The sequence below is a fragment of the Psammomys obesus genome, unplaced genomic scaffold (genome assembly GCF_907164565.1).
Source record: "Psammomys obesus unplaced genomic scaffold, mPsaObe1.curated_primary_1811, whole genome shotgun sequence".
NCBI classification, from domain to species: domain Eukaryota; kingdom Metazoa; phylum Chordata; class Mammalia; order Rodentia; family Muridae; genus Psammomys; species Psammomys obesus.
Window position 1 is genome coordinate 47,673,150 of NW_026587216.1, and position 14,030 is coordinate 47,687,179.

At 38.0% G+C, this 14,030-nt stretch overlaps 1 protein-coding gene across 1 annotated transcript in view; it reads left to right on the forward strand.

Moving 5' to 3' along the window:
* Cngb3 (cyclic nucleotide gated channel subunit beta 3) overlaps nucleotides 1-14,030 on the forward strand; it is a 178,026-nt gene that overhangs the window by 13,103 nt on the left and 150,893 nt on the right. Inside the window, 1 exon segment of the mRNA XM_055603202.1 lies at nucleotides 8,529-8,655. Within this exon segment, the coding sequence (XP_055459177.1) occupies nucleotides 8,529-8,655 (127 nt within the window).

The following is a 14,030-nucleotide window of genomic DNA, read 5'->3' on the forward strand; positions in this document are numbered from 1 at the left end:
GAATAGAATAGAATAGAATAGAATAGAATAGAATAGAATAGAATAGAATAGAATAGAATAGAATAGAATAGAATAGAATAGAATAGAACTGGGAATATTAGAAAAAGAGAAGCCATAATCAAGTATACTATGTGAGAAATGAATCTATTTTCAATAAAGAATATTAATTGAATAATTTAATAAAATAAGTTTAAAAGAAAGAAATCAATCTTCAGTCTTGGAAGTAATAATTAACACATACAATTTAATTTTACCTGTGTGTAACATGAAAATAAAGAGACTACATTAAGATGTCAGAAAAGCTTCTCTTTTCTATGTAAGACCAACCAGTTTGCCTGGAACCCATAATGGACATTATGGCTAATTTTAGTAATATGCCCACCTCAACTCTACTCATCAACAATAGTATTTAACTATAGTTTAACTTTCGAATTTTTACTTAAACTATTCCAGCATGTCTGCTTCATCTAAGCAAAATCCTGTCTTGCATAGTAAACAATTCCATTTACAGAAGTAAAGCACGCTTTCAAAATGGCACCAGATGTAACGATAAACAAAACAATTGAGAAACGGTAAAGTTGAGTTGGCATGTGAAAATTCCGCAAATAGGAAAAAAAAAAGAGTTTAATTTTCTAGTTTTAAATGATGATAATTTCCTGTGTTTATTTGGAAAGGGACAGAGGAAAGGTAAAGGCATCCCAGCGTCAGGAGGTCACCGTGAGAAACTGATGAATAAGTGGGACTGAGGAGACGGTTAGAGTAGAGGGGCAGCACGACAAGCTGACTGGGCCTTGGCTCCTCCCTCACGGTGCCCTGGCTCCATTTCTAGTCAGTAAGCAGTTTCCTCCACCCACTCCTCTACAGGTCTCTCACTGATCTCCAAGCTCAAATTGCAGTGAGAGTCCTCTCAGCTTTAGATGATACAGAGCTCTCCACATCACCACAGGCTTCAGCCACTGGCTGGGGACAGGCCACACTCTTTAAGTCAAGTGCCCAGCCACGTGCACCATCTGTGAGCATTCTTGCCTGTGACAAGGAAGGAGAGATTATGCTTGGAAAACACACCCTGCTATACATAGCCAGTAGAAGACCACACTCTAAGTTAAGTTATTACAAAGTATAAAAACTAAAGAGAGCCTAACCAACATAGGTGTGATGGGTTTTTTTTCTTATCATATCATTTTTTTTTACACTTTACATGACTTAAATACACTTGAAATTCAATTAAATTGCTTTTTGCATTTTTGTTACTAAGGAATTCAGCTTACTTGTAAGAAATTACATTATGTTTTCCTAACACTAAGACAGTATTAAGTAAACGGAAGCTCGCATATGATCCACATATAAAACTGCTGAGCAGACTTGAAAAAGTTAATATGAACTTTTTGAAGGTAATTATTCACTCTGACTGGTGGAACATTTTGTGTTTATATTGAATATTTCTCAAATGGAGTCTTTATCTAATCCTCACAGAAATCCCCAAGACAAAAAAAAAAAAAAAAACAACTTCTCATTTTATGGATGAAGAAACTGTTACAGAAAAAAACTAACAATTTACCCAGCATGAGCCAGAGAATTGGTGATGTAAGGATCATAGCCCTTTATTCAATATTTGGTACTAGTAGCTCAAGCATTCCTTACTATCTGCTCATAAAACATACTCTCTAGACGAATTACCCTCAAGAAAAAGGCAGGGTGTGGCACTGAGATAAGATCCCATGATCTGTATGTTACCAGAGCTGCCTCAGAAAGAGTCGCTCACCTTCTTCATGTTTGATTTGTTCATTTTGTGTTCGGGAGACAGTATAAAAACAAAACTCGTGAAACATCCCAAGTCTTTATATTACTTCATCATTTTAAGACTGAGCAGAGGATTAAGAGCTTTGGCCACCTCCTATAGCATAGTGTCCAGCTTCTCTCTGAAAAACTCCAGCCCAGGAGGCACATGGCCTCCAAAAGCAATGCTGTCAGAGCCGTTGCTAAAACGCTTTGCAAATCCATGGCTGGATACATATTTTGCCTCCGTAAAAATTGAACCTATGCTTTCTCTTTGTAAAATACCCTTGACGAATTTGAAATGACTCACATACATGTCCATATTGGAGATAGGGAAAGGCACATGTGTGATTGTGCTAACCTCACCTGTGGCTGTGTGGCTGTGTGTGTGTGTGTGTGTGTGTGTGTGTGTGTGTGTATGTGTGTGTGCTGAAATTTGTTGTCTCTGATCCAGCCCCCCAGCTCCCTAGCTCTGGGCCTACAGACACACACTTCATCTATAACTTTCAGAGGAATGCTGAAATCTAAACTCAGTTCTTCGCACGTGGGTAATGAGCACTTTACCACTAAGTTACCTTACACTTTAACTAAAGATCCTTAGTTTCTTAAAAATTCCCTTAAATGGATTGGTTTCCAGAATTCTTTTTGTATTTTTTAAATTTTTATTAATTACAGTTTATTCACTTTGTATCCTAGTTGTAGCCCCCCCAACCCCCTCCCTTTCCCACCCTACCTCCCTTTTCTCCTATGCCCCTCCCCCAGTCCAATGATAGGGGAGGTCCTCCTCCCCTTCCATCTGACCCTAGCTTATCAGGTCTCATCAGGACTGGCTTCTTTGTCTTCCTCTGAGGACTGGTAAAGATGCTTCACCCTCAGGGAGAGGTGATCAAAGAGCCTGCCACTGAGTTCATGTCAGAGACAGTCCCTGTTCCCTTACTAGGGAACCCATTTGGATACTGAGCTGCCATGGGCTACATCTTTGCAGGGGTTCTAAGTTATCTCCATGCATGGTCCTTGTTTGGAGTATCAGTTTCAGAAAAGACCCTGTGTCCACATTTTTTGTTTCTGTTGCTCTCTTTGTGGAGCTCCTGTTCCCTCCAGGTCTTTCTATCTCCCCCTTCTTTCATAAGATTCCCTGCACTCTGTCAAAAGTTTGGTTATGAATCTCAGCATATGTTTTGATATCCTGCTGGGTGGAGTCTTTCTTACCAAAGCTGAGACCCTTAGATTTTCAATATTTGCTTCTCTAGATTTTGTATTTTTCTTGTACATTTATGAATATCAAACATGGCACTTTCCTTTTGAGAATAATATTTTAGGATACATTAAGCTTCCATTTTGTGTATCTTGTTGCCATGTTTTTCTATCTTCTTTCCCGTCATTTGACAAAATACAAATATATAATTTTAAGCATAGTCAATGTGAGAAATTATTCTAAGAATGTGATGCAATTGAGAATCTATCAATGAGCCATATGCTGAGTAAAAGCACGATCATGGGAACCAGAAGATAGTCACTAGTTGTACACTTCTGAAAACTATGCACTCATTATAGCAATTCCAAATGTTCATTCATCGAGCAAAAGTAAAAATGTCATTCATGCATCTAATAAAAGTGCTGGGGCTTCTTCTCTATTGATTCATTCAACATATAGTGGCTCGGGTGCTAACAGTTCTCTTTTTCTTTTTCTCTACACAGATGTTTTTTTATTAAAAATTTCATATAATACATTCTGGTAATGGTTTCCCTCTCCTAACTACCCCCAGATCCCCCCAACTCCCCACCCACTCAACAACATCCCCTTTCTTTTTCTCCTTCACTCTAACATTAATTTTGTTGTTTTTGCTTGTGGTTCTCTCTCTCTCTCTCTCTCTCTCTCTCTCTCTCTCTCTCTCTGTGTGTGTGTGTGTGTGTGTGTGCATGTATGTATGAGCAAGTACAAATGAACACACAGAAGAGAGCATCTGATCCCCTGACCCAGGATGGCAAGAAGTTAGCAGCTGCCTGTGAGTGATACTGAGGAATAACCAGAATCCTCTGCAAGAGCAGCAAGAGCTCCTAACTCCTGAGCCATTTCTCCACACCCTATTTTTAGTTCTCAATGAAAGATTTGTCTTTGAGACAGAATCCACTATATATTTGGTATTCTACAATTAGAATTTTTTTTAACCAAAAGAAATAATCTGTGATAAACCTTCCAACGATGAAAGCATTTCAAATTTTCTGTTTTCATATGCATACAAAAGAAAACCAATTGAGTACCTTTGTAATTGAAATTTTATTCCAAAATAGGTTTTCCCTTGAATTCTTTCTCTCCTAAAATTTAGTTAATGCTACTGATAAAATGCAGAAGGTTAATGTCTTTTCAATCACTTACTCTCTGACTTGAAAAGACAAGCAGATGTCTCACATCTGTCCTAATCTCCATGATGCACTGTTGTGCCAGGCCCAGGCAAACTGGAAGAGTATTACATAAGCCCACTGTGACACACTGCCCACCTGAGGACAAGTGTCTCTAGGGCAAACTCAATAGCACTAACTTTTACACATTCGGCAAAGGCAACCAGGCCACATCACGTCGATTCTATGTTTCAGTATCTGCAGCGGACACACATTCAGGATCAGGATGTGAGGAAGCACTGATGAGCTGGAGCAATGGTGACATCATGTCTAATAACAGGAAGACTTACACTCTCCGTATGACCCTGTTGTCCATGTGAGAAGCTGAGGACAAGCTTGCTTGTAACTGACAAAATTCACCTAGGTTTGAGAGCAATATTTACCTTGTATTTTCTATTTCTCTGTCATGAGGATGGTGTAAACACTCTTATCTGTTCTCACAACATAACATGCTGTGTGGATAAAAAGAGACTGTATATACTTATCACTGAACCACAGTTGATTAGTGTCCTTTTGTTTTAATCCTCTTGGTTGTTCTACTTTGAATCCAAAAACAGACACTACTGGTTTCTCATCTTCATCAACAAACTATTAAGTACTTGTCTTATAATTAATGGTGTAGCCACAGGTTGAATTTGACTTTAATTAACTCTGAAATCTCTTAGAGTTGTTATAGAATTGGTGTCCTTTTAGAAGGATGTGGTAGTAGCCCCGGAAGATAGGCCAAGGTACTAGGATCTCCTTAAGAGTAATTCAAAATGTACTGAAGATGAAATTTAAGTACCTTATTGAAAGAAAGAAAAAAAATCATGTAATTGCTGCTGGCATAAACACATACTGAAAATGTACATGTGATATAAAAGTATATAATACAGCAGATAGTTATGAGGCATTATAAGAAAGAGTCAGAAGCAAACAAGATGACTTACTGGTTAAGAGTGCCTGCTGTTCTTCCAGAGGCACCAGATCAACTTCCAACACCCATGTCACTCACAACTACCAGTAACTCTACCTCCAAGTGATCTAAAGACCACTTCTGCCTCCATAGGCACACTTGTAGCATATACTCACAAAGACACACACACACCAAAAATAAAAATAAAACTTTAATTAGAAAATAAGTAGTCTATAAAAGTCATGCTGTTTTACAGATACTCCTTGGTCTATATATTCAGAACTTTTTAAAGTCATTTTATGGTCAATTTTAAACATGCTTTTCTTTTTTTCTTTTAAAAGAGGTGTTCCTACAAAGTTTTATAATTGCAATGATCCATAGCCACTATTTAGTCCAGATTCCTATGAGAAGCCAAAAATAACTCTAGGCTCTCTCTCTCTCTCTCTCTCTCTCTCTCTCTCTCTCTCCTTTCCTTCCTCCCTCTTTGTGAGTGTGTGTGTGTGTGTGTGTGTGTGTGTGTAGTCTCCAGGATTTTGGTCTATAAATGCACTAGACATCCATAGATAAAGACTAAGAATTCAGCTTTGAAATATACACTATCTGCGTTAGTGTGAGAAAGGATAGGCTACCACATTTTTAGGTAACTAGAATACAATGACATGGCATTGGAGATATGAGGGAAAAATCATTCTTTTGTTGGATAAAGAAAAAAACAAAAGATGCCTTGATATAAACACTTAGGGAGCACAGATCCTTCTCCCGTGTTTCTAGAAAACACAATTCAATACCACTGAAAGTCTTTTACTCTGAAAGTTATTGGCTACTGATAAACTAATTAACATTCTGTACATGTATGCTGACAGAGAACATGCTGCCTGCAATTTGGGGGAAGATTTCAAACATATTTCAATACTTCATCTAGAAGACTGTCCTTATGCAGACTTTAATGCTGTAATTACAATAGTGTTCTTTAGTACTCAAAACAGTGTAAAACACTTGAGGGAGTCCACTTATATATAATGAGAATACATTTAGTACTGTGTTTTCTATCTTGTAGGAAACTACTATAAATCCAGGATAAAAGAAGTCGCCTGGAAAAGTCAGGAACTAAAGCTTTCTTAACACAAACTTTTAGAAATAGTAAGAAGCGTCTCAACTTTTATTCCTAAAACATATTTCTGAAGGCTTGTTGTATTGAAAGATTTTTAAAGAATCATTAAAATTTTCATGTTAAAGGCCTTATAATGAAAATTTTTACACTGTGATCACTCCTGTTTTGTCAATTTTATACATCTAAATGTCTAATATTAAGATGGTCTACCTTTACTTTTTTGTTTTTGCCTTTTATTGAAAATAGATTATTTTCTCATACAACATATCCTGGTTATAGTTTTTGCTCCCTCTATTCCTCCCAGTTCCTACTCATCTCTCCTCCCATCCAGACCCACTCTCTTTCTGACCCTCATTAGAAAATAAGAGGCTTCCAAGTGATAACAAAACCTAACAAAATAAAATATAATAAGATAAAAAAAAACATCACTTTGAAGTTGGACAAGGCAAACCAACACAAGGAAAAGAGTCCAAGAAAAGGTACAAGATTCAGAGACCCATTCATTCATACACTCAGTAATGACACAAATATTTTAAACTGAAAGCTATAATATATACACAATCTGTTGAAGACCTGTTCAGACCCTGTGCTTGCTGCTTCAGTATCTATGAGTTCAAATGAGCTTTGCTCAGCTGATTTAGAAGGCCTTCCTTTCCTAGTGACCTTCATCCCCTCCGGCTATTACACTCTTTCTACCTCCTCTTCTGGAGGGGACCCTGAGCTCCGAAGAGGGGGATTTGATGAAGTCATCTCATTTCGAACTGTGTTCCAATTTCTCTCTCTCTCTCTCTCTCTCTCTCTCTCTCTCTCTCTCTCCCCTTTCCCTCCCTCCATATTGTTGGGCTGTGAGTCTCTGTATTTGTTGCCATCTGCTCCAGGATGAAGCTTCTCTGATGACAGCTGAGTAAGGTATTGATCTATGAGTATGGCAGAATATTGCAATTACATTTTGCATTTTGCTCTTGATCTCTTGGCTCTCTAGTCTCTGGTTTTTGGCCACCCAGTACCAGATATGGATTCCAGCTCATGGAGTGGGCCTTAAGTAACATCAAGTATTGGCTGGTTGGTTATTCCCACAAGTGTTGTGCCAAGATTGACCTAGCATGTGCTGCTTGGAAGATACCACTGTAGACCAAAGGGTTTGTGGCTCGGCTAGTGTTCACATTTCTCCTTTGGTAGCCTACAGAGTACCTTCCCAAACCAAATAGACTAAGCTGCAGGCCCTACGCAGGCACCAGCTCTATCTCTAGATGTTCAGTGTGATGTGTGTGTGTTGTAGTCACCTACACAATGGAGCCTGGCTGTCAGTTTGTGGAGAGCAACCTATTGTCTTGGCAACAGTGTAGGTTGTTTGGGGATGTCCCTGGGACCCTTTCAGCCAACAATTCATTTGCACATAAGCCAGTCCCAGAACTAGAAGCTTCGTTTGGTGATAAGACATGGCCAGTCATGGACTCTGCCACCCCCATTATGTGGAGAGTTCTTTAGGGTCATCTCCTAATTTTGGAAGGTTCACACTGGGATGGAAGGTTTCCATCCCACCCCTCAAGCACCCCTCAGTTCTCGCTTTCTCTCCCTGAATTACCTCCCTCAACCCTAGCTCCCCACACCCACCACATCTGGTTCTTGCATTAAAATGATATTGATGACTGGATCTTGTTTTCTATTTGTAAGTACAGTGCATCTGCTTAAAAGTAAACTGGACACTATGGATAATAAATAATCACTCAAATATGTGTTTTCTTTTTACCTTTCATATTTTTTAATATTCAATTATTTACTTTCTTTAAAACCCTCTCTATGATTCAAATATTTACCAATGAGTTGTTATTGTCTAAGCAAATAGCAAATATTTAATCTTAATTAGAAATTATATTTGTATATCTGATGTAAAAATTATTTCTGAATTGAAAATAGAGCTAGTTGGTATTATTTCTATAGAAAGGATTTCAAAGCTACAAATAATCAAGTCAAACTAAGAAATTTGATTTTGTAAAAATTAGAGTGTGAATTCTAAACTAATGCTAAGGACATAAAACAACAGCCTTTTTTCACTTCACTGAATCTATTATGGATTAATTTTAGCATGAATTGTGAGTACGATCACAAAACCAACAATGCCTTTTGGATGTTGAGAGCTCATCCTGCATTCTGTTAGTATCATGAAGCATGTGCTATGTGAATTTTTTATCATATAATAAACAAACTTTCAGTGTGCTTTTCATTGGCCTGATGGTATCTCCAAGTTAGACCTCCTGTGTAAGGAGTCCTCTCAGAAGATTTAAGAGTCATGTGTGTTCTTCTATTTAGTGTCTTTTTTTTTTTTTTTTTTTTTTTTTGCCATAGACAACAACACTGAGAAAAACTCCCTCAGAGACTTCACCACAAGTCCTGACCCTGATTGTTCGGAAGAACTCACGGGAAGGATGTCAGAGATAGAGCAAACCAGGACTAGGAAAGAAAAACCAGCCAGGTAAGAACTCCATGAAGCACACAGCACAGGTTGGAGACTTCATTTAGACAGTAGGGATGAGGGGGTAAATTTTTATTTCTCTCTTCAGCTAAACAAAAGGTTAAGCGAGCCGCGGGAGAATCGTAGCCAGGAAACTGGACTAGAAATGGAGCATTAGCTCCATTTAGTACTTCATCACCCTTGTTTGCCAGCCATGGACACCAACCAATGTCCAAGTAGCCATTCAGTGGCCAAATCCCACTCACTCAAGCACTGCACCTTATCATCATGGAGGCAGACCACATACTTATTAGACATGTATTTTTTAACAAAGATAATTTTTCCAAGTGCAGGAAGAAATCACTGCTTCAATTCTGTAAATATCTTAACATTCCAGAAGATAATGATTTTCTTTGCTAGAGAAAGAGCAACATGAAAACCAAAGACATTTGCAGAAGCCGGCCATCTGTCTGCCATTGAGGAATAGTCTTACAAGTACTGTGCATCAAATGACTTGAACATCACAAATGATACCAATTTAAATGTGAATCTATGAATGCACACCACACACCCACACGGGGGTGGAGAGAGGGAGAGAGAGCGTGATAAGCTGGGAGCATCTTCATTTTGCTGCTTGGCATGGTGTTAGGAGCCTGCTGGTTCAATCTGAATTGCTTAGCTACATTAAGGTAATTGCAATGTGTGTATGAAACAATAAAACATAAACTTCTTCTGTAACAGGCAGGAAGAATTGTTATTTAAAAGGAAGTCAAAGTAATCTCATTCCAGCCTACCTCATCCCACTCCACCTACTTTTTTTCTGTGCTTTTTGCCCCAGGCCTTTGATAAACCATCTACTGTTCGTGAGAAACTCTGTTGTCTAGGATCCAGGATGCTACTGACTGAAAACGCATATGAGAGAATGTCTTGTCAGTGAGCAAAAATGTGGCTGTATATGAAGATTAACACAAGCTCAATCTCTTACACAAAAGACAATGTTAAAATCCAAGTACCACATAGCCAGAGAAAAATTCTGAGTTAAGGGCTATATTTCACAACAGAATACACAATATTTATATTAATCACATAATTGTTGATGTTTACAGAATGCTTTTCATTGCTGTTAGTGGGTCCATTATCTCCACCCTGCAGATAAGCAACCAGGACACAGAGAGGTTAATTAGTTTCCTAAAGTAACAGGATCAGCTCAGATGAAACTACATTACAGAAGACTTGAATTCCTGAATGTAATTTTTCTTTCTTCCCTCCAGCACTCACCTCTTTAATCAGCAGCTTAACCTCTGAACTAACTTTCCTTCTTAGCATTTATTTTAACATCTTAAAGCTTTTGCAATAAGCTGTGGCAACAAGTTCTCGGGGGGTTGAAGCTGAATACATACTGTTTCCTCTGCTCATGTAACTGCCTCCTGCTTTGTTAAGCATAACAAACTTCTACCCATTCCTCAGATACTACAAGATCATTGCTTCTCTGGAAGGCCTTGCCTGACCTTCCTAATTAGGTCACTCTCCCTATATAAGAGCTCTTCCATGGTGTGTATCTCTGCACTATCCATGTGACTATCTGAAGGCATCAGTCTCCTCCTCCTCCTTATTCCCCTCCTCCTCCTTATTCCCTTCCTCCTCCTCATTCCTCTGCTCCTCCTCCTCATTCCTTCTCCTCATCCATGATTCTTAAAGCTAGGATTGGTATACAAAGTACCCAGCTCAATAGTTGGTGCAAAGTAAACAATAACATTGATCAAATTAATCAGTGAATGAACCAAAGCATAATGGATTCATCTCCCCCAAATTCCTAACTTTCAAAAGCATATAGCTCATTCATAGAAGACTATAAACAACATGCAAGATTCCCCACTTGTTTTCCGTATCCTTGGAAAGAGTGAACAAGGCCAGCACCTCACAAAGTTCTGGAGAAAGCAATGCTGTCCTCAAAGGGCTCAATTCTGTATTCTTTGCTGGACTTGTACTCACCCTAAATATTCTGGGCTGACAGAACTGTGAAACTCTAGGTCAGCTTTTACTGTCTTCCTGACAGCTCTCTCTACAGTGTAGGGAGCAAGACAACTTGGGAATTGTTAACAAGCTGTGTACTACAACCAAGCTAGCGAAGAGCTCCTGCTTTCTGAGGGATTACTGTCATATTTCTTCTCAAAATTAAGAAAGAACAAAACATGCATTGAAGGGGCGGACGACATACTTGATTAAAGCTAAAGGAAGTGGTGTAATGCTATGATGGGGTGAGAGAAACTCTCTGTTAATTTGTGTGAAAAATTGCTGCGTAGATAGAATTCTACAGAGCAGAGTGTCTTGCATATATGACATGACACGGCATCAAAAATAACTGTTGAAGGGAAATATTATTGTACATTACTCCAATGAATCAAGATTCTTTTGGAAACAAATGAAGAAAATGGTGCAAGACATGAAAACAGAATTGGATCAATAAAGAAAACACAAACAGAGAAAATCCTGGAGCTGGACAACATGGAGAAAAGATCAGGAATCACAAAGGAAAGAATCACCAACAGAATAAAAGAGATAAAAGAGAGACTCTCAGGTGCTGAAGATACAATTGCAGAAATTGATACATCTCTCAAAGAAAAAGTAAAATCATAAAAGTCCCAAAACAAAACATCCAAGAAATCAAAGACACCATGAAAAGATAAAATCTAAGAATAATAGAAATAGACCAAAAAAAAAAAAAAATTCCAGGCTCCAAGATCCAGAAAATATTGTCAAGAAAATCATAGAAAAAAATTCCCAATTTAAAGAGATGTCCATTATAGTGATGGGAAGAGGGACTGCCTCTGACATAAACTGATTGGCCTGCTCTTTGATCACCTCCCCCTGAGGGGGGAGCAGCCTTACCAGGCCACAGAAGAAGACAATGCAGCCATTCCTGATGTGATCTGATAGAGTAAGATCAGAAGGAAGGAGAGGAGGACCTCCCCTATCAGTGGACGTGGGGAGGAGCATGAATGCAGAAAGGGGAGGTAGGGTGGGATCGGGAGGGGAGGAGGGAGGGGTGGATGGGGGGATACAAAATGAATAAAGTGTAATTAATAATAATAATAATTAAAAAAGAGGAAAAAAAAACAAAGAGATGTCCATAAATGTACAAGAGGCTTACAGAACACCAAATAGAATAGATCAGAAAAGAAACTCCTCATGTCCCATAATAGTCAAAACACTAAATCTATAGAACAAGGAAATAATATTAAAAGCAGCAAGGAAGAAAGGCCAAGTAACATCTAAAGGTAGACCTATCAGAATCACCACCGAGTTCTCAACATAAACTACAAAAGTCAAGAGGGCCTGGACAGATATCATGCAGATTCTCAGAGACTACAGATGCCAACCAAGACTACTATACCCAGCAAAGCTTTCAATCAACATAAATGTAGAAAACAAAATATCCCATGACAAAACTAAACTTAAACAATATCTACACCACAACCCAGCCCTACAGAAGATACTAGAAGGAAAACTCCAATCTAACAAAATCAGCTACACCCAAGAAAACACAGGATATAAGCAACTTCACAACAACAACAAAAAATTAAAAGATAACAAGCACTGAAACACAGTAACATTACCAACTCCACAATAAAAGGAACTAACATTCATTGGTCATTATTATCTATCAACATCAACGGACTCATTAACAGCATGTTTGCAGAAACAGGATCCAATATTCTGCTGCATCCAAGAAACACACCTCTGCAGCAAAAAATAAACACTACCTTGAGAAAAGTGCAGGAAGAATGTTTTTCAAGTAAATGGACCCAGAAAATAAGCTGGGGTAGCTATTCTAATATCTAATAAAATAGACTTTCAACCAAAATTAATCAAAAAAGATGAGGAGGGGCACTTCATTCTCATCAAAGGAAAAATCCAACAGGAGGATATCACAATCCCAAATATCTAAGCCCCAAATACAAGAGCACCTGCATTTGTAAATGAAACATTATTAAAGCTGAAATCACACATCGATCTCAGCACCTTAATAGTGGGAGACTTCAACACTCCATTCTCACCAAGGGACAGATCATCTAGACAGAAGCTAAATAAGAAAATAATGTCACTTACAGAGGTCCTAAATAAAATGGACCTAATAGATGTCTACAGAACTTTTCACCCAAATTCAAAAGAGTATACCTTCTTTTCAGCACCTCATGGAACCTTATCAAAAATTTACCATATAGTCAGGCACAAATCAAGACTCAACAGATACAAGAAGATCAAAATAATCCCTTGTATCCTATCAGACCACCATGGCCTAAAACTAAACCTCAACAACAACAGAAATAGAAAAAAGCCTACATACACATGGAAACTAAACAACTCTCTACTCAATGACAGCTTGGTCAGGGAAGAAATGAAAAAAAGACCCTAAAATCCAATGAAAATGAAGGCACAACTTACCCAAACTTATGGGACACAATGAAAGCAGTGCTAAGGGGAAAGTTCATAGCATTAAGTGCCTGCAGAAATAAGTTTGAGACATCTCATACAAACAACTTAATGGCTCACCTGAAATCCCTAGGGGAAAAGAAGCCACACACAAGAGGAGTAAACAGCTGGAAATAACCAAACTCAGGGATGATATCAATAATTAAAAACAAAGCAAAATTTCAAAGATTCAATGAAACCAAGAGCTGGTTCTTTAGGACATCAACAAGATAGACAATCCCTTAGCCAAACTAACTAAAAGGCAGAGAGAAACTTTCCAATCAGCAAAGTAAGAAAGGAAAAGTGGGACATAACAACAGACACTGAGGAAATCCAAACAATCATTAGGTCTTACTACAAAAGCCTATATGCCACAAAATTTGAAATTCTAATGAAATGGACAATTTTCTTGATAGATTCCATTTACCAAAATTAAATCAAGATCAGGTAAATAGATTAAATAGTCCTACACTCCCCAGGGAAATAGAAGCTGTCATCAAAAGTCTCCCTTAAAAAAAAAAAAAAAAAAAAAAAAAAAAAACACCCAGGGCCAGATGGTTTCAGCACAGAATTTTACCAGACCTTCAAAGAAGAGCTAACTCCAATTCTCTTCAAACTATTCCACAAAGTAGAAACAGAAGTAACATTAATAAACTCATTCTATGATGCCACAGTCACCTTGATACCTAAATCACACAAAGACCCAACAAAAAAAAAAGAGAAATTCAGACCTATCTCTCTTATGAACATTGAGGTAATACTACTCAATAAAATACTTGCAAACAGAATCCAAGAACACATAAAAGATATCAAACATGACCAAGTAGGCTTCATCACAGGCATGCAGGGGTTTTTCAATATATGGAAATCTATCAATATATTCTACCATGTAAACAAACTGAAGGAGAAAAACCACAAGATCA